Genomic DNA, 26,541 nt, shown 5'->3' with positions numbered 1-26,541 from the left:
AAATTTGGGTGGAAAAATCCCCTGGATTAGCTTGGAATGGTTCTTTTATGCCTCAAAGCCTCAACCTCCAAAATCCCAGGATGCAGGACTGGCTTGGCTTGGAAGGGAAATTTAAAATCCTCAAATCCCCATTATCCCAAACTGCTCCAAGGTGGCCTTGGGCACTGCCAGGGATCCATGGGCAGCCCCAGCTGCTCTGGGAATTCTATTCCAGGCTCTCCCCACCCTCCCAGCCAGGAATTCCTTCCCAATATCCCAGGGAATTCCATCCTCTGGCCGCTTTCTCCATTTTCAGGTGCTGCATTCCCCAGAATTGGGATTTTCCTGGTGAGGCTGGAGAGATCCATGTTGGCATTCCTCTTGGAACCCCCTGGCACACTCCTACATCCCAATATTTCAGAATTTCCACTTTTCCCATTCCCTCTGCAGCCTCAACATGGAATTATTTGACCAGCAGAGGCAGATTTTTTAATAGTGTCACACAAGGACCCTGACACGGAGCTGTTCCTTGGGAAATGAGAATTTCTTGCAGGAGGCACTGGGATTTTGGGAGCAGGGGTTACTGAACAGGGTTAATTGCAGCCTTTGAAGCGATGCAATTGGATAAAAACTTCCCAAAATGTTCTGCAAGGGGCAGTGCAAGGATCACTCCTTGTAATTAAAGCACTTTTTGATAACTGGGAAAGAAATGACTGGGAGAAATTGGGAGAAAATGCTGGAATTGCCACTTTCACCTCACTTCAGAGCGCTTCGTTTGGGAGGGAGTCGCAGAATGAGCTAAATCACTTTTTCATTTAAAAAAAAAATGCTGATCATTCTGCCTGGCATCGAAAATAATGCAAATATTTGCCCAAGAAGCAAAATACCAGATCCAGAAGGAAAGAAAACAACCACAGTCTAAGGAAACAGGAACATCTGCTTTGGCTCTGAGGAAAAATCCTGGAATAAGGAAGCTGAAATGTCCCTCTAAATCAGGTTTTCCCCCTTCCATCTCCCGTTATAAATTAGTGCTGTCCAAGATGCCACTTCAAATAGCTGAAATAAAATATGGAAGTGGCTGCTGGAAAACACGGGAGCATTTCCAGAATGCCAAATGCTTTTTCTTTCATCTTAATCTCCTTTTTTTTTTTTTATTGGATGGGCAGACAGAAATTTCAGTCTGGAAATCGCTAACATGGAAAAAAAACCTGGGATAAATCAGGTTTGGAGTTGACCACGGTGCTCTCATGTCCTGTTTAATATTCCCAATGCCAGGCTTTGCAGTTTTGGATGAATATTGAGGAAAAAGCAATTTCTCAGCTGCAGAATGGGAAGGAGAGGACACGGAGTGCAGGGTTTAAACAGCAGCAGGAATTTCTTGTGGCACAAATCCTCGTTTTCCCCTTTTTATTGGGATTTTGCGTGTACGCGCGGTCGGAAAAGCTGGATGATTGATTGGAGGTGTTTCTTCTAATTGGCCATGGAAGGTGTTTTTCCTCAGGCCCTGGAATTGGATTTTGCTGCTGTTCCATGGCTGGGTTGGGGAATGTGGGATGGGAGAAAAGCGGGATTGTCTGGGACAGAAAACCAGGATGCTCCATCCTGGAGAGCCCACATCCTCACCTCCCATTTTCTGCGTGCGAATCCTGGAATGATTTGGGTTGGGAGAGACCTTAAAGCTCATTTTTCCCACCTTACTCCAAGTCCCTTCCTTACAGTCTCAGCTCTCCCTTGGTTCTCCAGGCTTCTCCTAAAAAAAGTGAGTTTAAAAGCCTAAAAAAGTGGGGGTTTGGGGCAATTTTTGGCCCTGCGAAGATGGAATTTTAGGTTGAAGGACTCTGAGGTTTCAGCCGTGACAGAATTCTGATGTTCTTGTGGCATTCCCACAAGGGGTTGAGCTTGGAGAGCCCATAAAAAGGGGGTTTAAAAGCCTAAAAAGTGAATTTTAGGGCAGTTTTTGGCTCAGTAGACGTGGAATTTTGGGGTTGAATTGTTTGGAGATTCAGCCTGGAATTCCTTCATGGAATTCTGGTGTTCTTGTGACGTTCCCAAGGGGCTTTGAGCTTGGAAAACCCCAAAAAAGTGGATTTAAAAGCCTAAAAATGAAGTTGCTGCTCTAATTTTGGATTTAATCTTTCCCCACTATTCTTAGTGGTTTTTTTCCAACAGGAAAAAGGGGCAAGGTTTGGAATATCCCTATTTTCCAAGACTTCTGGAGGATGAGGTGCTCTCTTTGTAGGCTCAGCTCTGACCTCAGTGTTCCTGGGGTCACTGCTTGGCTTTGCTGCTTGACTCTGGAATAAAATTAAAAAGAAAAAAGAGAAAAAAAATCCTTCTTTTCAGGCAATTTGGCTTTTCCCAGAAAAACTCTGGGAGAAGTGAGGATTTTAAAACTTTTTCTTTTGGAGAAAAGGTCCTAAAGCTCGACCTGTGGGAGAGTTTAGGAGAAGAAGAAGTAAATGAGGGACAGGAGCCAAGGGCTGCTTTATTTCTGCAGTGTTTATCCCATAATAATCCCCATGGATCTGCAGCATTCCCATTTTCTGGGGGGTCCAGAAAAGCTTGGGGGTGACAGTAAAAGCACAGGGGGAGCAATAAATGGAATTTAGAAAAAAATCAAAAATCTACAGGGGGGGAAATTTGCCTGGCTGAATTTTCTGGGGTTTGGTGTGTTTTAAAATTGATATAATAATAATAATAATAATAATAATAATAATAACAATAACAACAATAATAACAATATTAATAATAATAATAATAGAAATCATGATAGTGATCAATCGTGATAATGATAAAATGAAATAAATAAATGATAAAAGAAAATAAAGATCAAATAAATCATGATAATGATAAAAGTTGTAATAATGGTGATAATAATAATAATAATAATAATAATAATAGTTCTGGCTCTGAGAGCTGCTCAGCTGCCCTGAGGAGTGGGAGGCTCTGCAAATCATTTGCTCAAGGAACAAGAAGGAGAGAAATTGCATCTTTTAATAGTCTGCCTCATTTTCCCCTTAATTATCTTGGCAGTCCTGATGTGGGGAACACTTGAACTGAATCCTTTGGAGCTGTCAGAGCTGATTTTTAATTTCATTTCATTTTTGCACAATAGGAGATGAGCTATTTAGAAAGATAAAATTAAAAATCCCTGCCATAATCAAGAAAATGGAAATTATTTTTTTTCTGCTCAAGCTGTGAATATTTGTCTGGAAGTTTCCTATGAGAAATGGGCTAGTGAAAAGAAATCTGTGAAAACTTGGGAAAATATCACCAAAAAAAAGGTGAAAATTTGAGAACTGTGTTTCATGGGAATTCCACAGAGCACCTCAGGCTTAAGGACAGCAAAATATGGATTTTTTTTTTTTTTTTTTTTTTAACTGAAAGAAATGAAGAGAAATGACAACCTGGTCATCCCCTCTGCAGGAATTCCAGGGATTCCTGGAATTTCTGGGACAGCCTGACAGGGGCATTCCCAGTTTAATGCTTGGATTGACTCCAGAGAAGGAGGAGCCCTCGCAGTCCTGCTGATACCCTGGGAAGGAACCTCCTAATTAAAGCATGGTTTTAATAATTATTAATTATATAAAGGCAATTTTTTGGCCATGCCCAACTTGGTTGGAATCTTCTCAAGCCTCTACAAGGTTCATCCTGCCCTTTAACATTTTTTATAGTAAGCAAATTGGTTGGATTTATTCCTGGAGATAAAATTGTGACTTTATCCCGATGCCTGATGACTTAAACCAGCAAATTTGGGTTTTAAACTCAGCCTGGCAATTAGGACAAAGCTCATCCCTGGGAGAGGCCAGAGGGGGAAAATCCTTTCTCCAGAGCCTTGGGAGAGGAGGAATTCCTTCTCCAGAACCTTGGGAGAAGCCAAAGTGAAGGAATTCCTTCTCCAGAACCTTGGGAGAAGCCAAAGTGAAGGAATTCCTTCTCCAGAACCTTGGGAAAGCCAATGTGAAGGAATTCCTTCTCCAGAACTCTGGGAGAAGCCAAACCAGAGGAATTCCTTCTCCAGAACCTTGGGAGAGGCCAAAGTGGAGGAATTCCTTCTCCAGAACCTTGGGAAAGCCAATGTGAAGGAATTCCTTCTCCAGAACTCTGGGAGAAGCCAAACCAGAGGAATTCCTTCTCCAGAACCTTGGGAGAGGCCAAAGTGGAGGAATTCCTTCTCCAGAACCCTGGGAGAGGCCAAACCAGAGGAATTCCTTCTCCAGAACCCTGGGAGAGGCCAAACCAGAGGAATTCCTTCTCCAGAACCTTGGGAGAGGCCGAAGTGGAGGAATTCCTTCTCCAGAACCTTGGGAAAGCCAATGTGAAAGAATTCCTTCTCCAGAACCTTGGGAGAAGCCAAACCAGAGGAATTCCTTCTCCAGAACGCTGGGAGAGGCCAAAGTGAAGGAATTCCTTCTCCAGAACCTTGGGAGAGGCCAAACCAGAGGAATTCCTTCTCCAGAACGCTGGGAGAAGCCAAATGGGAGAATCCCTCCTCCAGCTGGATGGTGCTGGTGGCCTCAGGTAGCAAAGGCGATGAGGATGAGGATGGCAGAGAGGGGAGATAAAGGCTGTGGCAGCTCTAAGGGAAGATCCAGCTCATGGAATCCAGCAGAGCAGGGATGTGGAGCTGCTGGCAGGAATCCAGAGGCTGGGAATCCCAAAGCTGCACATGAAGATGTGTTTTATGGATTTCTGTAAATAATGAAGTTCCCACTGGGTGAGCTGGGCAGGAAATCAGGCTCCATCCCGTGCATCCATGGGATTTTATTCTGCATCTCCAGGGTGGTCCCAGGGATGGAGCAGCTCTGCTGGGAGGGCTGGGATTGTTCACCTGCAGAGGAGAAGCTTTGGGGTGAGCTCGGTGGGGCCTTGCAGGGCCTGAAGGAGCTGCAGGAAAGATGGAGAGAGACTTTGGGCAGGGATGGAGGGACAGCACACAGGGAATGGCTTCACTGACAGAGGGCAGGGGTGGATGGGACATTGGGAATTGGGAATTGTTCCCTGGGATGGAATTCCCAGAGCAGCTGTGGCTGCTCCTGGATCCCTGGAAGTGTCCAAGGCCAGGCTGGACACTGGGGCTTGGAGCCATCAGGGGGAGAGGAGGGTGTTCCATGGCAGGAGTTGGAGCTGGATGAGCTCTAAGGTTCCTCCCAACCCAAACCATTCCATGATTCCATGAAATCCCTCTTCTCTGAGTCACTCTTCCCAATTTCCTGCCATTAGTGCTAATAGGTGCCCTTGCTTATGTTTCACAGAGCTCTGTGAAATCTTCCCAGCTTCTGCTGGGAATGAGAGCAGCTTGGCTTTTCTGAGGAGGAGGGAATTTCTCAGAGCTGCCAGAAGCTCTGCAGAGCACTTGAGCTGTTGCTGCTCACAAGAAACGGGAAAAGGTCACAGAAAACAACATTTTCCTCTGCAAATAAGTACTAAAGTGGGGAAATTCTTAGGGATGTGTCCAAGGAGGGCTGGAGCAGCTGAGGGAGCTGGGGAGGGTCTGGAGCCCCAGGAGAGGATGAGGAGCTGGGAAGGGGCTCAGCCTGGAGAAGAGGAGCCTCAGGGAGGCTCCTGTAGCTCTGCACAGCTCCTGCCAGGAGGGATTTGGGACCTGCTCCCAGGGAACAGGGATAGAGACAGGAGGAGAGGGAACGGCCCCACAGGAGGTTCAGGTGGGATATTGGAAAACAGATTTTCCCTGGAAAGGTGGTGAGGCACTGGAATAAGTTGCCCAGGGAGGTGTTGGAGTGGCTCCATCTGGAAGTGTTCCAGCCTTTCCTCCTTTCTCATTGCCCAGAGAAGCTGGGGCTGCCCCTGGATCCCTGGCAGTGTCCCAGGGCCAGGCTGGAGAACCTGGGACAGTGGGAGGTGTCCCTGCCCCTGCTGGGGGGGAATGGGATGAATTTAAATCTCCCTTCCAACCCAAAGCACTCCATGGTTTTGTGTGAAGCAGGAGCCCATCTGTTCCTCCTGGGAGAGCCAGACCTGAGGTTGTCACTTTTTTTTTTGGTGGCTGTCACCCTGTCTGAGTCAGTGCCTCTCCCTGTGAAGTTCTCTTGGATTTTAAGAAGAATCCAGTTGGAATCCCAGCTCCCAAGTCCCTTTGCTTAGAAAAGCTTCTGCAGTAATTCACAATTCAGGTGCCTGGGGTTTATCTTCTGTTGGGAGGAAAGCTCCTGCTCCGGGGCTGTGGTGGGAGTGAGGAAGAAGCAGGTGTGGGACTGTGGGATGTGCTGTTTTTGGGATTTCAGGGGGATTTGTTTGGGGTTTCACTCTGTGCTTGTGTCCTGCCTCCAAGAAAAGGGAGAGGAGCTGGATTTGGAGGCTGAGAGGAGCTGGATCATCAGCTCAGCTTCCCAAAACTGCTGTTCATCCAGGGAGTGGGAAATCGGGATTGGGAGCCAGCCTTGGCTGTGGCTGTGGGACAGGGGGATCTTCAGGGCATCAATCTGCTCCTCACATCCCCTGGAGCTTTAACCCTGCCCATGGAGAAGGCCAAATGTGTGGGAAAACCCAGGATGGAACGTGGGTCTCACATTCCAAACCCTCCCAAATTTGCAGGTGAGGATGTGTTTTAGGAATTGCTGCGAATAGTGGATTTCACACTGGATGAGCTGGGCAGGAAAATCAGGAAAAGCATCCATGGGATTTTATCCTCACTGTCAGCTGCTTCTTGGGAACCCTTTCATTCATAGCCTGGCTGGATCCCTCTGGAATTGCTGGAGTGTTTTCCTACCAGTTTTGAAGCACATGGTCATGGAAAACAAAAATCTTCAGGTGGAAGCTTGGTGTAAAAAGAAAATTCATATTCCACTTGGGATATATTCCAGGAAAATGGATCAGACCCAACTGCAGCACTGATTTTTCTTCACAATTTATTTACAAATGCAACTCTTTGCTGCTGTTCAGCATTCCCTGATCCCAAACCCAACCAATCCTCTGGGATACAGGGTTTTTTTGAGGATTTGGGTACTGGAACTGTAATAAAAGTCTGCATCAATGAGAAAGTGTTCATGAGGAAAAAATTCCCAGGAAGCCTCTTTGGAATGTTTTCCTCTGGTTTATTCTCCCCTTAAATGTTCATCCCAGGTGTCAGATTTTTCTGGGAAGGCACAGGAAGGAATGAGTCAGATTTTAATGGGAATTTAGTCATGACTAAAGGAAGTGTTGGGTTTTCTTCAGGCCTCAGAACTGCAATTCCCACAGAAAAAAAAGCTGGATCTTACCATTATCCGTATTCTGCTTAAATTAACTTTGACAAATCAATAAATACTTGTAAAGTTGGGGTGTGAGAGGGGTCAGATTTTACAGAAATTATCTTCTAGCCAGCCTGGCCCATCCCTCCATGTCCCATTTCCTGCTGTCCACCTGGTCCTGGAGTTCAGCAAAATTTGGGACTTAAACTCTCATTCCTTTGGATTTTTTCTCCAAAGAATGTGTGGATTGAGGTTTACTGGAGAATGTGGAGGTGGTGCTGGCTGGAATTGATGATCTTAAAGGTCTTTTCCTGGCCTTGATTTTTCCATGAGTCTCAGGAATTTCTCTGGATATTTATTTATGTGGGTGCTCCTTTATTTTGTCTTTCCTTGTGAAATTCCACATTTTCAGGAAGCAGCTCCAGTTTGTGTTGGGATCCCAGTCCCTGCAGATCAGGGAAGTGATAAATACCCCAAACTGGGCTTTGTTAAGCCCAAATTTGACTTTATTAAACACAAATCTGCATCATTCGACTGCTTCCTTTTGGTTTTTCCATGAATTTTGTCTCCATATAAAGGGAATTTATATTTTTCCTGGCAGTGAGCAGTCATTCCATGTTATGCCTATCTGTGCATGTCGTGGCCATATTTACCATTCATATCTGGGGATTTATCATTTAATCCTTTAAATAACAGGGCTTTTAATTTCTCTTCGTTGTTGAAGATTGATAAAATCGTTCCAGTTAATCTGGAATTGGGTTCTGCTGCTTGAGCACAACTTTTGTGCTGCTCAAAGGGCAAAGGCTCTTGGAGGGGATTTTTCACAGTGGATAAAAGGGACATTTGGGATAATTTCCCCTGGGGAAACATGGAGAGGTTCAGCTGCAGGGGGAGCAGCCAAGGAGGGCAGGAGCAGGAGATCCTGGGGCCCTTTCCAAGGTGCCATTCCACAATTCCTGGGGTTTCCTCCCTCCTGGGTGTGCTGAGCTTTGTGCAGATGGGATTTTTCCACATTTGGGGTTTTTTTAACAATCCTTCCAGTTCTCCGGGGTGTAACCCCAACCTGGGCACTGTGCAGGTCATGCCCTAACCTTAATCTAAACCCGAACTCCAGTCCTGACCCTAAACCCACCCTAAGGGTTCTGCAGGTCCTGCCTTAGCCCTAACCCCAAATTTTACCCTAATCCTGACCCTAAACCCACCCTGAGGGTTCTGCAGGTCCTGCCTTAGCCCTAACCCCAAATTTTACCCTAATCCTGACCCTAAACCCACCCTGAGGGTTCTGCAGGTCCTGCCCTTGCACTAACCCCAAATTTTACCCTAATCCTGACCCTAAACCCACCCTGAGGGTTCTGCAGGTCCTGCCCTTGCACTAACCCCAAATTTTACCCTAATCCTGACCCTAAACCCACCCTGAGGGTTCTGCAGGTCCTGCCCTTGCACTAACCCCAAATTTTACCCTAATCCTGACCCTAAACCCACCCTGAGGGTTCTGCAGGTCCTGCCCTTGCACTAACCCCAAATTTTACCCTAATCCTGACCCTAAACCCACCCTGAGGGTTCTGCAGGTCCTGCCCTTAAACTAACCCCAAATTTTACCCTAATCCTGACCCTAAACCCACCCTGAGGGTTCTGCAGGTCCTGCCCTTAAACTAACCCCAAACCTACCCCTAATCCTGACCCTAAACCCACCCTGGAGCTGTGCAGGTGCTTGAACCTTGATCCTAACTGTAACCGTAATCCTAATCCTAAACCCATCCTGAGGCTGTGCAGATCCTGTCCAAACTGTGACCCTAAATCCACCCTGGGGGCTGTGCAAATCCTACCTTAATCCCAATCCTGACCTTAATCCTAACCCTAAACCCACTTAATCCCTATCCTAACTTTAATCCTAACCCTAACCCCACCAGTGAATGGGTTCCGGAGTTGAATTTTTTGAGAATTACGATGGTGATTAGGGTAATAACGAAATTTAAAATGCATCACCACAGCAGGTGCTGAGCTGCTGAAATCCGGAGATATTTCCACATAAAAAAGATGAGATCCAGAGCCAAGATTCCCTAAATCCCACCCCGCACTGCCCAAAGACCACCAGAGCACAAAACTGCAAAATTTGGGATGAGAGTGGGAAACGGCTGCAGGGGCTGGTGTGGGGTGGCACCTGGGGACACTGGGGACGCAGTGGGGCTGCTCCAGGGGTGCACTTGGTGAGCCCAAAAATCTGCAACCCTAACAATTCCAGAATTTTATCCACCTGGGTAGCCAGGTGGAATTTGGTGCTTTAGTTGTTAGCAAGCCCAGTTTAGTATTCAAAAAATATGTAAATATTTGTATTTGTATATCAAAATTATATATATATATATATATAAATTAGCATATAATAAATATAATTAATATAGAATATATAAATATATGTTTCTATAGATTTCTATAGAAAGATATAATTTTCTATATATTTCTATAGAAATATATACATCTCTAGAATTATATAGAAATATATATTTAATATTTAAAAAATAAGAATTTGTTATGTATTTATATGCATAATTATACTATTATATAATTATATAATCTTTATTATGTATTTATGTATATATACATACTATATACATAATATATACATAATATATATACATAATTATGTATATATACATATTTATGTATAGATACATAAATATGTAATATACTTTATATATAATTAAATCTAAATAACTCATTAATGTATGTATGAATTTTAAAATATATAAGCAATATATAATAGATAATTTATATATTTATGTACGTAATTATATCTATTATATAATTATATCTAAATTCTCATACATATTCATAGATATTAATTTTACTATGTATAATTACATATAATTTTCTATGTATATAATGATATACATATATTTAAATTGAATTATAGAAATATATAATTTATGTGTGTTTATAAACAAAAATGACAATTTCTTTTCTTTCAGGTTGCCCCGCTGAAGAAATTCTCTTTACCTGAATTTTTTTATCCTGGGCTGCACTTGAAATTTGATAATGAAGAAAAGCAGAAGTGTCATGACAGTAACTGCAGATGAGGTGAGCTCCTGCTGAAGTTTATTTTTCCTTATTTTTCTTTCCTTTTCCTTCTTTTTACATTGTGAAAGTGAGCTAAAAAGTTTATTTTGTCTTTTTTGGTAAATATAAATTGGTTTGGCTTTGATTGCTGATGGATAATCTCGGAGGGTTTTTAGAAAGGAAGAAGAAAATAAAAGCAGCAGAGGAAAAATGAGCACCTGGCAAGGTCTGGAGGAGTTGATGCAGGGTTTTGTGCTCTGGTGGTCTTTGGGCTGCTGGGATTTATGGAATCTTTGCTCTGGATCTCATTTTTTTTATGTGGAAATATCTCATCGTTTCAGCAGCTCAGCACCTGCTGTGGTGATGCATTTTAAATTTAATTATTACTCTAATCATCATCATCATCCCCTAAGGATTCAACTCCGGATCCCATTCCTGGGGAATTGTCTCTGTTTGGAGTGATGGCCTGAAGCCTTAATTGGCTGCTTTGTCCTAGGGCTCCCAAAAAATGGGAAATCACTTGGAACGTGTAAGAAAAGAGTGGGAAAGAAGGGTTTGGATATCCTGGAGCACTTCTCCAATAAATAAATGTTGTTTCCCACTCTTATCCCAAGTTTTGCACAGCTCCATGGGTTTAATGACCTTGGAGATCTTTTCTGACCTTAATGACTCTGGGATTGTCTGGTAATGAGACCCTCTCACTGGTGTGTGAACTTCCAAGTGCACTGGTGAGGATAAAATAAAAATCAGTCAGGCTGTGCCAGGTCCTGGACTTGGGAGTTCTCATCTCCTGGGATGCTTCTGGCTGGAAAATTGAGTTTTATCCTCATGGAGGAAATCCTCTGTTTCTAAAATTTACTTCTGGAGTTGTGGCATTTTCTGGCTGGAGAATTGAGTGTATTTTACCTTCATGGAGGAAATCCTTTATGGAATTCAGTTCTGGAGTTGTGGCATCATTCTGGCTGGAGAATTAAGTATGTTTTACCTTCATGGAGGAAATCCTTTGTGGATTTTAGTTCTGGAGTTGTGGCATCATTCTGGCTGGAGAATTGAGTATGTTTTACCTTCATGGAGGAAATCCTTTATGGAATTCAGTTCTGGAGTTGTGGGATAGTTCAGGTTGAAGAATGGAGTGTGGTTTATCCTTGTGGAGGAAATCATTGATTTGCAGAATTTAGTTCTGGACTTGTGCAGTTCTCATATGGAATAGTTCTGTCTGGAGAATTTTGTTTTATTCTCGTGGAGGAAATCCTTTGTAGAATTCAGTTCTGGAGTTGTGGGATAGTTGAGGTTGGAGAATTGAGTGTGGTTTATCCTTACGAAGGAAATAATTTGCAGAATTTAGTTCTGGAGTTGGGGAGTTCTCTAGGTATTGTTCTGGCTGGAGAATTGTGTTTTATCCTTGTGGAGGAAATCCTTTGTAGAATTTGGTTCTGGAGTTGTGGGATAGTTCTGGCTGGAGAATTGAACGTGGTTTACCCTCATGGAGGAAATAATTTGTAGAATTTGGTTCTGGACTTGTGGAGTTCTCATATCCTGGGAGAGTTCTGGCTGGGGAATTGAGTTTTACCCATGTGGAGAAAATAATTTGTTTGTAAAATTTAGCTGTGGAGTCGTGGAGTTCTCATCTCCTGGGATAGCTCTGGCTGGAGAACCCAATGTGCTTTACCCTGGTGGAGGAATCCTCTGTTTGCAGAATTCAGGAATCTCAGAGACCTCTCTGTTGCAGAATTCCCTGGATTACCTGGAATGTGGGCTCAGCAAATCCTACAGCACTTCCAGCCACGCCCTGGGCATTGACCTGTGGCGGGGCCGCCGCTGCTGCTCGGGCAACCTGCAGCTGCCCCCGCTGGCCCAGCGGCAGACAGAGAGGGCCAGGACACCCGACAGGGACACCAGGACACCCAGCAGGGACACCAGGACACCCGACAGGGACACCAGGACACCCAGCAGGGACACCAGGACACCCGACAGGGACCCCAGGACACCCGACAGGGACACCAGGACACCCAACAGGGACCCCAGGACACCTGACAGGGACACCAGGACACCCGACGACAGGGACATCGTGTGCAGGCCCACCACCCTGCCCCTGCTGCCACCCCCCAGCATCGCCATCACCACCTACCACGACTGGTGAGTCCCATTTCATTCTGCTTTTAGTCATTCATTGATTCGTTTGCTCGTTTTCTGGTTCCAGATTGGCTTTTCCAATCCTTTTTTATTATAAATAACCACCTAAGTATCTCATATATATCAATCTGATTAATCAATCTCTATCAGTTGTTGTATCACGGATGTAAGTTTATAAAACAAGTTATTTTCATGTTTTTTTGAAATTTAACTTAGTTAAAAGCCTCTCTCGAAACTTCTGATTCTGGTCTCAACCAGAGGATTTGTGTTCCTAACATTGCACCCACACGAGTTCAGGATGGTGCTAAACTCTCCCACAGAGGGTTGAGGGAAAGGATCTGACTCTCTGGATGTTTCCATCCCTGTGTGAGGAAAAAGGTTTGGAAAAAACCCCATTGGGATCTAAAGTCAAGCTGGAGATAAATCCCCAAGAAACCATCCGAGAGCTGATTACAAGGGGGTTGCTCCAAGGTGAATTCCAAATTGGAACTGGGATGAAGTGCCAAAACAAGGGAATTAATCCAGAGGGAGAGGAGAATTTTCCTGTGCTGGAACTGGATTTTATGGCAAAATAAGGATGTGTGTCCTGCTTGTCATGGCGATGTTGAGGTGACGTCAGTGTGACCTTAAATTCTGTGCTCTCAGCTTTGGGTTCAGAGTCAGTTTTAGGTTCTAGTTTATAAATGCTCCACTCTCAGCTCCCTTTGCTGCTTCATGTTCCTAAGCTGGAATCTGGGTTTTGTTGAGCTCAGCATTTGTACAGCTGGAGAGGATCCCATAAGCTGGAGGTAAGTCCTGGGAAACCATCAGAGAGCTGATTACAAGGTGAGATCCAAAACTGGAACTGGTGTCAAGTGCCAAAACAAAGGAATTAATCCAGAGGGAGAGGAGGAAGGCAAAGCCTTGGGTGTTCCTGTGCTGGAACTGGATTTTATGGCAAAATCAGGATGCGTGTTGTGCTTTTCATGGGAACATTGAGGTTATATTAATTGCACTTTAAATTCCGTGCTCACGCTTGGGTTTAGGATTGGTTTTAGATTCTAAACTTTCCTCTCTTGGCTCCGTTGGCTGCTTCATGTTCCCGTCATTATTCCAAGTTGGAATCTGGGTTTCTGTCAAGATCAGCACTTTATTTGAGCAGCTCTAGAGGACATCCCAAACCCATTAGTTAAAGTCCTTTGGAAAGAGTTTTCCTGCTGAAAATAGGATTTCTAAACTGCCCTGGAATAGCTGAGATAGAGGAATTGCAGGAGCTTTTGTCCAGGTTTTGTGATTAATTGCTGGGATAAATGCAACCGAGCGAGTTCCCTAATTTCAGATGGATTGGGAATTTTGGCAGTGAAGGGGCTGGCTCACCTTTGCGAGTTGTTCCCTTTTGTGGGGCAGGAATTTGCATTCCTGACAGCGGGAGCTTTTCCATAGGGTGGGCTCGGAAGGATGGGTTCGCTCTGAGCTTGGAATGTGCCTCTGTCCATGGTTTGGGAGGAATTGCCAGGGATTTGTCATGGATGTATCCCTTGGAACACAAGAGGGCATCGCTGCTCCTCTCTCCTGCTCCAGCAGAATTTTGTGGATTTTCCTGGAGCCCTGACAGCCCTGCTCGGGTTGTTGCTGGTTTTGTAGTGCTGAAAATTCCCGGTTTTCCGCAGGAACTGGAATTGCTGCTGTGACTGGGACGTGGCTCTGCCCCAGCTCCTCTTTCTGCATCCTCCTCAGCTCCCTGAGCACTTACATTGGCTGATCCTACAAAAACTGGGCTTAAATTTCCCATTTTTTTATTGATGTCCTAATCCTCACCTCCCTGAGCACTTACATTGGCTGATCCTACAAAAACTGGGCTGAACATTCCCATTTTTATTGACATCCTAATCCTCACCTCCCTATCCAGTTACATTGGCTGATCCTATAAAAACTGAGCTGAACATTCCCATTTTTATTGACATCCTAATCCTCACCTCCCTATCCAGTTACATTGGCTGATCCTATTAAAAATGGGTTTAAAATTCTCATTTTTAAATTTCAGTCCTAATCCTCACCTCTCTGGGCACTTACATTGGCTGATCCTACAAAAACTGGGCTTAAAATTCTCATTTTTTAATTTTGATCCTAATCCTCATCTTCCTGACCACTTATATTGGCTGATCCTATAAAAACTGGGCTTAAAATTCCCATTTTTAAATCTCATTTCTAATCCTTACCTCGTGAACACTTACATTGGCTGATCCTGCAAAAGCTGGGCTGAACATTCCCATTTTTTATTGAAGTTTTAGGTATTGAGCTCTGTCCCATTCCAGGCAGTTCTTCCCTACAGAATTCCCAATGACTCAGGACCTGCCACAGAATCATGGAATATTAAGGTTGGTGAAGATCATGGATTTGGAATAGAAATCCAACAGAGCTGCAAGCTCACTGCTTATTAGTGATACAAAACCCAAATTAATTGGAGATTTGAAGGAAAAAAATAATGGCTAAACCATGGAAGATGTTAATGGAGACAGCCAAAAAAATAAGGGAGGCGAATCCCAAAGCAGAAATTCCAAGCCAGGTGTGATGTAATCATTTTCTGTGGAAAAGGAAGGGAATATTCCCCCAAAACAGCTTTTATGGTTCCTGCAGGGCAGGAGGGATATGGGATGGAGATCCTCAGGTGACAATCTGAGTGGAGAAGTCTTCCAAGCTTCTTCTCCACAATTTTTGTCCCTATTTTCATCCAAGTTGTTCAGATGTTTTCCCAACCCTGCTCCGTATTTTCTGACTCCAGCTTTGTGATAGGCAATCCAGGCAGGAGGGAAGAGCGAGGGTGTGAAGAATAAATTTGTAGCTACACTTGGAGCATCCAGAAAAGTTCTTATCCCAATTTTTTTTTTGCTCCTTAGCATCTCCTGGTTTAGATTTGGCAGCTGGCTGCTCGTTCCCACCATTTCTCCACGTTTCCTTCAGGTGTGTGGGGGATATTTGGATATTTTGAAGGGTTTGCAGCAAATTTTGATGTTGAAACAAAAATGGGATTTGTGGTGAATCCCAGAGCATGAGGAAATCAAGGATTTAAGAATTGATTTAATATTAAATATTGGAATGAACTTTTTTAGGGATTAGAGAGGCAGGTAAATATTTAGGATGTGGCAATAAATACTTCATTAAAATATCTATTTGCTGCCTTATTATCCCTCATTTATGGCTTTTTTCTTCTGGAATAATTTTATTGTGTAGCCTGAAGATGAGAATCTGTAAGGAAAATATGAAGGGATTGGTCCTACTCCCTCCATCCACCTGGAAACCTTCCTGGAACTGGGAGAAATCTCCTCAGTCTCTACTCCTGTAGTACTCCCGTTGTTCTCCAGATGGTGGTGGTGGGCAGCAAATTAAAAACAGCCTTAAGAGCTAAATCAGCACGAAATTCGGGATAATTTTGGGCACTGAGTTACTCCAAACCTTCCTCGGGAATTCTGCCTTCAGCCAGAGCCAGCTCGTCCTCCCTGGGAGGCTGCTGGGAATGGATGGGGATTGATAAAATGGGAATGAAATGGGGATTGATAAAATGGGAATTCAATGGGGATTGATAAAATGGGAATTAAATGGGGAATTGATAAAATGGGAATTAAATGGGGAATTGATAAAATGGGAACTAAACAGGGGATTGATAAAATGGGAATGAAATGGGGATTGATAAAATGGGAATGAAATGGGGATTGATAAAATGGGAATGAAATGGGGATTGATAAAATGGGAATGAAATGGGGATTGATAAAATGGGAATTAAATGGGGAATTGATAAAATGGGAACTAAACAGGGGATTGATAAAATGGGAATGAAATGGGGATTGATAAAATGGGAATGAAATGGGGATTGATAAAATGGGAATGAAATGGGGATTGATAAAATGGGAATGAAATGGGGATTGATAAAATGGGAATTAAATGGGGAATTGATAAAATGGGAACTAAACAGGGGATTGATAAAATGGGAATGAATTGGGGATTGATAAAATGGGAATGAAATGGGGATTGAAAAAATGGGAATTAAACAGGGGATTGATAAAATGGGAATGAATTGGGGATTGATAAAATGGGAATGAAATGGGGATTGATAAAATGGGAATGAAATGGGGAATGATAAAATGGGAATGAAATGGGGATTGATAAAATGGGAATTCAATGGGGATTGATAAAATGGGAATGAAATGGGGAATGATAAAATGGGAATTAAATGGGGATTGATAAAATGGGAATGAATTGGGGATTGATAAAATGGGAATGAAATGGGGATTGATAAAATGGGAATTCAATGGGGATTGAAAAAATGGGAATGAATTGGGGATTGATAAAATGGGAATGAAATGGGGAATTGATAAAATGGGAATTAAATGGGGAATTGATAAAATGGGAATGAATTGGGGATTGATAAAATGGGAATTAAATGGGGAATTGATAAAATGGGAATGAAATGGGGATTGATAAAATGGGAATGAAATGGGGATTGATAAAATGGGAATGAAATGGGGATTGATAAAATGGGAATGAATTGGGGATTGATAAAATGGGAACTAAACAGGGGATTGATAAAATGGGAATGAATTGGGGATTGATAAAATGGGAATTAATTGAGAGATTAATCAAATGGGAATTGAGAGAATAATCAAATGGGAATTAATTGGGGGATTGATAATATGGGGATTAATTGAGGGATAGATAAGTGGGGATTGACTGGGGGATTGATCAAATGAGAATTAATTTGGGGATTGATACAATGGGAATGAATTGAGGGATAGATAAATGGGGATTAATTGAGGGGTAGATAAGGGAAATTAGGATGATAAAGGGGATGAGATTTGCATGGAGAATTAAGGATAACAAATCTTAATTCAGGCTGGGAAACCAAGCTGATGCTCCTTCCATATCCCATGGACGAAAGGAAATATTTGGGAAGCTGTAACAGGAACTGCAGGATGAATCCTGGAAATTCAGAAGGAGACGATATTTTGGAGAAATGTGGTTTTGATGGTTTTTTAAATTTTCTTTCATTTTTCCAATGCTGTTCCCAACCTTGTGATAATACCCTGAGAAACTGGAGTTTTATTTCTTAGATAATTTCAAATTCCAAGAGATGAGAACTGAAGGAATGTTCAGGGCTTTTCCAGGGAATGAACTTGGGACTTGGTGGCATCTTGGAGAGTTGGGATCCCTCAAAACAATGGGAGAAGCTGGGAATGTTGCTGGGAGATGAGAGCCCCTGGATTACCTGCAGGTGGATCATAAAAATTAGATCTTAAATCCATTTGGACTCCCCAAAGTGGGAAGCAGGGCCTTGCTTGGCATGGGAAGAGGAAATTCCTTGGATTTCGGCCTCGTTGCTGCCATTTGAACTCATCAGAGACCAAAGGAAGAATTCAGGGAAAAATGTCCATAAAATCTGCTGTTCCCTCACATTGTGAGGTGTTCCAACAGGGAATAAATATCCCACATCCCTGGTGGTGTTGGGATGGGTTTTTCCCAATGTTCTGAGGTGTTCCCACAGGGAATATCCTTGGTTGGGATGGGGTTATTCCCAATATTTTACAGTGTTCCTTTAGGGAATATCCTTGGTTGGGATGGATTATTCCCAATATTTTACAGTGTTCCTTTAGGGAATATCCTTGGTTGGGATGGATTATTCCCAATATTTTACAGTGTTCCTTTAGGGAATATCCTTGGTTGGGATGGATTATTCCCAATATTTTGTAGTGTTCCTTTAGGGAATATCCTTGGTTGGGATGGATTATTCCCAATGTTCTGAGGTGTTCCTTTAGGGAATATCCTTGGTTGGGATGGGTTATTCCCAATATTTTGTAGTGTTCCTTTAGGAAATATCCTTGGTTGGGATGGGATTATTCCCAATATTTTGTAGTGTTCCCACAGGGAATATCCTTAGTTGGAATGGGATTATTCCCAATATTTTGTAGTGTTCCCACAGGGAATATCCTTAGTTGGAATGGGATTATTCCCAATATTTTGTAGCGTTCCTTTAGGGAATATCCTTAGTTGGAATGGGATTATTCCCAATATTTTGTAGCTTTCCTTTAGGGAATATCCTCAGTTGGGATGGGATTATTCCCAATATTTTGTAGTGTTCCTTTAGGGAATATCCTTGGTTGGAATGGGATTATTCCCACTATTTTGTAGTGTTCCCACAGGGAATATCCTCGGTTGGAATGGGATTATTCCCACTATTTTGTAGTGTTCCCACAGGGAATATCCTTGGTTGGGATGGGATTATTCCCAATATTTTGTAGTGTTCCCACAGGGATTATCCTCGGTTGGGATGGGATTATTCCCAATATTTTGTAGTGTTCCCACAGGGATTATCCTCGGTTGGAATGGGATTATTCCCGTGTGGAATTGAGGCTCAGTCAGAGCCATGAACCCCAGCCACGGCCGTGTGTGGCACTCAGGGCTTTGAGGGGTCACAGCTGACATCCCACCCCAAATCCTGGAGATCGTCTATCAAAATAAATCCCAAAAATCCTTTCTATAAAAAAACAAAACAAAATGTGGGCAGGCCAAATATCCCGAGGTCGCTGCTGCTGTGTCATTCCAGATGCCAACCTGTCCCAAACCTGGGAAAAAAAGGTGATTTTGCTCTCTCTGACTTAACTCTGCTGTTATTCCTCAGCTGAAAATACCAGAGAAGTGTTTTGTCTGCCTGTATTTGGATTTTGGCTGGTGCCATCAGTTTCTGAAGCTCTCGCAGCTTCAAAAAACTTTATTTTTATGTTTGCTTGGAGGCCTAAATAAAAGAACTGTGATTAATAGGAGGTGTAGTTACCCAGAGGAATTTTAAAATGGATTAATCATAGGTCAGGAATTAAAATTATGATTATTTCAAAATCACTTGTTGTCCACAACTTTTATTTTGTTGTTGCCTCCTAATCTTTTAATTCCTTTCCATTGATTGAATTCATTGAATTTTACTCCCAATACTCCAGATAACATCCCCTTTTTGTATGAATTGCAAAGCGATCCCAATAATTTTATTAAGGATGAGCCTCTAAGTTCGGAGCTGCAGGGTTTTGCCTGGAGATAAAAGCGGTTGAAAACAGAAGCACACAAAAAAAAAGGCTTTTAATGATTCAATTTTAATTATACACCTCAATCCTGAGTGCAAAAAGACAGCTTGGGATGTGTGGAAGGGGAAGAAATGAGTCACTGTTAATCAGCAGGAGACAACGCAGCTTCTGAAATATTTTCTTCAAACTTCACCCTCGCTAGCAGAGAAAATAAATGAAAATTATGATGGAAAAGCTGAATCAGACACGAGGTTGACAGGATTTTCTGACTGATGATAACTCATCTCCAGGGAAAGAGCAAAACCTGATCCTGGGAGTGTCCTAGGCCGGGCTTTGGACTGAGCTGAGCTTTGCGGCCCTCCCGGCCCAACCCGCCCACGATTCCACCATTACATTGGATTTCTTTGCACTTTTTGGTTCCTTTTGTTCCGTTTCTGCTTGGTTTTGTTCAGAATTGTATTGGTTTTGTTTCATTTTCATTGGTTTTCTTCACTTCTGTTTCCTTTTCTTCACTTCTGTTTCCTTTTGTTCAGTTTTTGCTTGGTTTTGTTCCATTTTGGTCAATTTTCTTCACTTTTTGGTTCATTTTGTTCAGTTTCTACTTGGTTTTGTTCAGCATTTTATTGGTTTTGTTTAATTTTCATTGGTTTTCTTCACTTCTGTTTCCTTTTGTTCAATTTTTGCTTGGCTTTGTTCCATTTTAGTTGCTTTTCTTCAGTTTTTGTTTCCTTCTGTTCAGTTTTTGCTTGGTTTTGTTCCATTTGGGTTGGTTTTCTTCACTTTTTGGTTCCTTTTGTTCAGTTTCTACTTGGTTTTGTTCAGAATTTTTTTTTTTTTTAATTTTCATTGGTTTTCTTCACTTCTGTTTCCTTTTGTTCAGTTTTTGCTTGGTTTTCCATTTTGGTTGCTTTTCTTCAGTTTTTGGTTCGTTTTGTTCTGTTTCTGCTTGGTTTTGTTCAGAATTTTATTGGTTTTGCTTCATTTTGGTTGTTTTTGTTCAGTTTTTGGTTATTTTAGTTCAGTTTTTTTCAGGATTTGGATTGGTACAGTTTTTGGTTGGTTGTGTTCAGTTTTTCATGGTTTTTATTTAGAATTTGATGGATTTTGTTCAGGTTTTGGTTGCTTTTGTTCAGTTTCTGCTTGGTTTTGTTCAGGATTTGATAGGTTTTGTTTAATTTTGGTCGGTTTTTTTCAGTTTTGGTTCCTCTTGTTCCTTTCTCCTTGGTTTTGTTTCATTTGGGTTGGTTTTCTTCAGTTTTTGGTTGTTTTTGTTCAGTTTCTGCTTGGTTTTGTACAGTTTTTGGTTGGTTTTGTTCAGTTTTTCATTGCTTTTATTCAGAATTTGATGGATTTTGTTCAGGTTTTGGTTGCTTTTGTTCAGGATTTGGCTGGTTTCATGCAGGTTTTGGTTGTTTTCAGTTTTTGATTAGTTTACTTCCGTTTTTGGTTGGTTTTGTTCAGTTTTTTAGTTGGTTTAGTTCAATTTTTGGTTAGTTTTATTCAGTTTTTTGATTGGTTTTGTTTAGGTTTTTTGTTGATTTTGTTCAGAATTTGATCATTTTTGTTAGGTTTTGGTTGGTTTTCTTCAGTTTCTGGTTATTTTAGTTCAGGATTTGGCTGGTTTTGTCCAATCTTTGTTCAATTAGTTCAGTTTTTGGTTATTTTCATTCACTTTTTGGTTGATTCAGTTCAATTTTTGCTTCTTAACACCTGTGGACATGGTCAGTGGTGGGCATGGAGGTGGTGCTGGCTGAGGGTTGGATTTGCTGATCCTAAAGGTCTTTTCCAGCCTTAGTGATTCTGTGATTCCAAGATTTTGTGGTTTCCCGACCAAACTCCCCAAAATCCACCTATAAATCCCATTTTTAAACACTTGTGGCCAGGTTGCTCCCTCAGTTTCCCAAACTCCTCATGGTCCATCTCCACCTGGCCCTGGGGGTTTGCGACGCCTTCGGACCTTTCCTGATGTGTTTCCAGTCCCTCCTGCTGGAATATTTGGAATATTTCCAGATTCGCCTTTTGTGGTGATTCCCTGCTGGAATATTTCTGGATTTACCTTTTGTGGTGGTTCCCTGCTGGAATATTTCTGGATTTACCTTTTGTGGTGGTTCCCTGCTGGAATATTTCTGGATTTACCTTTTGTGGTGGTTCCCTGCTGGAATATTTCTGGATTTACCTTTTGTGGTGATTCCCTGCTGGAATATTTCCAGATGTGGTGATTCCCTGCTGGAATATTTCCAGATTCACCTTTTGTGGTGATTCCCTGCTGGAATATTTCCAGATTTCCCTTTTGTGGTGATTCCCTGCTGGAATATTTCCGGATTTACCTTTTGTGGTGATTCCCTGCTGGAATATTTCCAGATGTGGTGATTCCCTGCTGGAATATTTCTGGATTTACCTTTTGTGGTGATTCCCTGCTGGAATATTTCCAGATGTGGTGATTCCCTGCTGGAATATTTCCAGAAATACCTTTTGTGGTGGTTCCCTGCTGGAATATTTCCAGATTTACCTTTTGTGGTGATTCCCTGCTGGAATATTTCCGGATTTACCTTTGGTGGTGATTCCCTGCTGGAATATTTCCATATTTATTTCCAGATTCAACTTTTGTGGTGATTCCCTGCTGGAATATTTCCAGATGTGGTGATTCCCTGCTGGAATATTTCCAGATTCACCTTTTGTGGTGATTCCCTGCTGGAATATTTCCAGATGTGGTGATTCCCTGCTGGAATATTTCCAGATTTACCTTTTGTGGCAATTCCCTGCTGGAACATTTCCAGAGCTGGAAGTTGTTGAGCAGGGAATGTTGTGAGTTTTGCCTGGAATTCCTTAGGGAAAAATAGCTGTAAAAAAATCCACCTTCTAAACCTGATTCTAGTTAATCCATGGGAGCCGCTCTGAGACACAAAGAAATAAAATAACTGGATTGAAACTGGAATTATTTCAGTAAATCAACTGAAAGTCGGAAAAGCGGGAGAAAAGTACAAAACTTTGGATGAATGGTGGAATTTTCTGTTCCTCAGCCATTGTGGGAACAATATCAGAGAAATTTGGGAATTGGTGAAGATGATTTCAGTCCTTTTGTGGCAAGGAAGAGGAAGGTGCTCCAAAATTCCTCTTTTGTCCCTTTTGTGGGCAGTTTTCCACAGAAATCCATGGCCGGGCAAAGTGGGTGTCTGGATTCGATCCAGGGGATTATTTGGGAGCACCAAGAAGTGGCAGAGCAATATTTCAGATTTTTTTATTATTTGTTGTTGTATTTAAAAATATTGGGATTGTTTAGGTTGGAAAAGCTTCTGAGGTCATCAAATCCATCCATGCCCCCAAGTGCCACATCCCCAGAACTTTTAAATCCCGCCAGGAATGGAGATTCCACCACTGCCCTGGGCTGGAAAAACCTTTCCAGGAAGGAATTTTCCCTGCTCCATCTCTGTATTAACACAAAGCTTTTTCTCATCAGGATATACAAAATTTTCAGATTTTTTCCATTGGCTTCTTTCTCTGGAGTCACCCTGGAGGTCTCTGCCTGTGAGGAATGAGCTGAATTTTTTTGGTAATATATTGCAAATGCCTTCTGTAATCTATAGCTGTGAAATGAGGAAATAATCACAATTAATACAGATTGCTCTGACATATGGGATTACTCACTCTGGATATATAGAAGGCATTTCAGTGTTCTCTGGGAATAAATCAGGCACAATCCCAAGTTGCTAAGCAAATTCTCTCCTTACATCACGCCCTGGTGGCTTATATAATTTGATAATAAAATCGAAATGAAAGAAATTTATAATGAATTTATAAATATCAATTTATTCCCACTTACTAGGAGGGAACAGCAGAAATACCTGTGTGTGAAAAAAAGGACATTGCAGCATGGTATAAAATTGTAATTTTTTGGCAGATAAATGGTGTTTTGTGGGGGATTTAAGATGGAAAAAACTGTTCCAAATCCAGTTTAGGACAAATGGGAAGGAAAGGCACCGGGTTTGCTGCGTGAATGAAAATAATTGTGCCAGGGAACACCTGGTACAGCTCAGCTCAAACAGGAGCAGGCCCTGCCTGATGGATCCAGGCTGAGCAGACAAACCCCCAGCCACTCCCAGCTCCCAGGCAATAGTTCCTAAAATGGAATGGATTTTTTTGGGATTGATCTGGAAATTATTCTGGGCTTTCTTGGCCTTGTTGAGATTCTGGGTGTTTTAATACTAAAAAACTTAGGGTTTCATTCGCTTTTGGTTTGGTTTTGTTCAGTTTTTCGTTGGTTTCCCAACCAATAATTCCCTTCCCAAAAAATTCCAGCCCCCCCCTCTAAATCTGTGGGAATGGAGATCCAACCTGGATAATTTTAAACCATTATTAGATATAAAATAACCTCATCTCTCACAGGAATCTAAATAACAGCGGATTGTTATTAATTTTTTTTTTCCTCTCAAACGTGGGGAATTTGTCATTTAAACCTGTAATTAGGGATGGATTCCTGCTTGTCTTGTTGCAGGAAACTTTCAAGGAAGGGGCAGGAAAATCCTCAACCATGTAATTTCCAGTTTTCTCTCGTGGAGCCATCGTTCAGCAGCTCAGCCTGTGGGGCAGCAGATGCAAAGGCAGCGGGTTTTTTGGGGATTTTTCTCCTTAAAAAAAAGCTGCACACCATGCTTTTGGGCTGGAAAGATTTTCCTGGGATTTGTTCAGCTTTCTGCTAAAAAGGGATGACTAAGGGAGGGTTGGAGATTTTTTTTTATTCTATGGAATTCCAGGCTGGTTTGGCTCGGAAGGGATTTTAAGGATCTTCTGCTCTCATGCCATGGGCAGGGACCTCTCCCACTGTGCCAGGTGCTCCAGCCCCATCCAGCCTGGCCCTGGGCACTGCCAGGGATCCAGGGACATCCCCTTTATCCTGGGAAACATCCGCAGCTGAAGGCAGGATGCTCCCCAACATTTCTTCTCTGCTCCATTTTTGGAGTGGAAAAGCTTGGTTTGGGTGTTGGGATGTGGCTGATCCAGCGCAGCTCGAATTCCGAAGGGGAATTCCTGATTTCCGGACCAAATCACCAGTTTAACCCCCCCAGAGTTGGGTGGGATGTTTAAAATACCAATGGGGTGTTTAGGTCGAGCCTAGAAGCAGATTTGCTGCTGCTCTGAGGGAGCTGAAGTAAAACTGGGACTGGGATGGAGTGGAATAAACTGGGACTGGGATGGAGTGGAATCAACTGGGACTGGGATGGAGTGGAATCAACTGGGACTGGGATGGAGTGGAATCAACTGGGACTGGGATGGAGTGGAATTAACTGGGACTGGGATGGAGTGGAATCAACTGGAACTGGGATGGAGTGGAATAAACTGGGACTGGGATGGAGTGGAATTAACTGGAACTGGGATGGAGTGGAATTAACTGGGACTGGGATGGAGTGGAATTAACTGGGACTGGGATGGAGTGGAATCAACTGGGACTGGTCTGTCCCTGGTGGAATTAGTGGCAGTCACCTGGGATGGGTCCAGGGCAGCTCTTGGATGTGATGGAAGGGAAATAAGGAGGAAAATTAATTCTATTTTGTATCATTTCCTCTCACGTCAGTCCCTTCCCTGCTCCTTTCTGGTCCTTTTTTCTCCATCCCTGCAGAGGTCCCACAAACAAAGGGGTTTGTACACAAAGGGCTCTTTTGTGGGTTCTTCGTGGGTTCTTTGTGGCTTCTTTGTGGCTCCTTTGTGGGTCTTTGTTGGTTCTTTGTTGGTTCTTTGTTGGTTCTTTGTGGGTTCTTTGTTGGTTCTTTGTGGGTTCTTTGTTGGTTCTTTGTGGGTTTTTGTTGGTTCTTTGTTGGTTCTTTGTTGGTTCTTTGTTGGTTCCCACCCACAAAGGGTTCTGTACCACAAACACATCCTTCCCTGCATCTCCCTTGGATTTCCTGGGAATCTCCTGCAGCTTTTCACCTCCCTGCTCCCAGCTCCCCCTCCCACATCCTTCCCTGCCTCGCCTGTCATTCCTTATCCTGACATTCCAACCCACTTCCACATTCCAGCCCCATTCCCTGGCTTCTCTTCCCCTGGCTGCTTCCCTCCTCCAGCTCCCGGTTCCTTGATGTTTTCCTTGTCTTGCTCCAGACATTTTTCCTCTCTGATCCTTTTTCTTCTCCGCCTGTCTCCACTGCTGGGCTTGCTGTGATTTATTCCTGGTGCTGCCTCATCCTGGCAGCTCCAGCTGCTGCCTCGGGGCTGAGCTCAGGATCACATCCCTGTCACTGCTGTGACATTTCCACACAGATTTATTCGTGCTCTGCTGCTGGCTCTGTAACCCACTTATTTTCCAGTACAAATGACAATTCCCGTATTCTCCGCTCTCTCATTCTTTATTTTTTTTTTCTCTCCAGTCTCTGTGTTGGTTTCATCCAAGAAAAAGTTGTTTTATAGGATTTTTTCCTGCCTTAGCTTGGTTTGCTTTTCCTCAAAATCTCGTTTTCCCACCCTTTCCCAAACCCAGACATTCCTCTTTTCCCTTTATTTCCTACTGGGAATGAGCTGTGGCTGATTTCCCTGCCTCCTCTTCAGGCTCATGTTCATCTCTCCTGGGGCTGGTTGGCTCCTGGAATTTCTCTCCTGGAAATCCATCATGGATCCCAACCCATTTGGCAGAAATCCACATTAACCAGGGACAGTGCTGTGAAATCCCATCGTGTCCTGGCTCAATAATGGGTTTTTTTTCCCATCAAATGTGGTCTAATTTTGGTCTAAAAGGGATTTGAAGTGGTTGAACCCTTCCCTTGTGCATCCTTAGCTTTTATAAATGTTTGGAATTGTCCATCTCTCCTGACCTTTCCAATCCTGGGCCTGATTTAAGCCAAGGGAACCTCACACCCAGCTGTGTGTGAGGGACCTTCCAAGTAATTCCAGAAGTAATGAAGGAACACCTCTGTTGCTCCAGGAGCACATGGATATTCCATGGATTAAATAAAAATTACTGGGCAGCAATTAAAACACACAGAGGAGATACGTGATTTTTATTTTATAAAAAAAAATATCTTAATTTTCAGATTGTTTGGAAGTTTAATAAAGATTTTTTTTTTCCTGTTAAAGGGGGAATTCTGTCATCCAGGATTTCTGGAAAAGGAGACTTTGTACTGATTAAAAATATGTTTCCCCCTGGGTTTCCTTGC

At 42.7% G+C, this 26,541-nt stretch overlaps 1 protein-coding gene across 1 annotated transcript in view; it reads left to right on the top strand.

Moving 5' to 3' along the window:
• PDE4B (phosphodiesterase 4B) overlaps positions 1-26,541 on the top strand; it is a 190,375-nt gene that overhangs the window by 10,482 nt on the left and 153,352 nt on the right. Inside the window, exons 2-3 of the mRNA XM_021535579.3 lie at positions 10,136-10,244; positions 11,953-12,359. Coding sequence (XP_021391254.2) covers positions 10,203-10,244; positions 11,953-12,359 — 449 coding nt within the window. The 5' untranslated portion in view covers positions 10,136-10,202. The remainder of the gene's footprint in view (positions 1-10,135; positions 10,245-11,952; positions 12,360-26,541) is intronic.

This window comes from Lonchura striata, chromosome 9 (genome assembly GCF_046129695.1).
Source record: "Lonchura striata isolate bLonStr1 chromosome 9, bLonStr1.mat, whole genome shotgun sequence".
NCBI lineage: Eukaryota > Metazoa > Chordata > Aves > Passeriformes > Estrildidae > Lonchura > Lonchura striata.
This window is presented reverse-complemented; position numbering and strand designations above follow the sequence as displayed.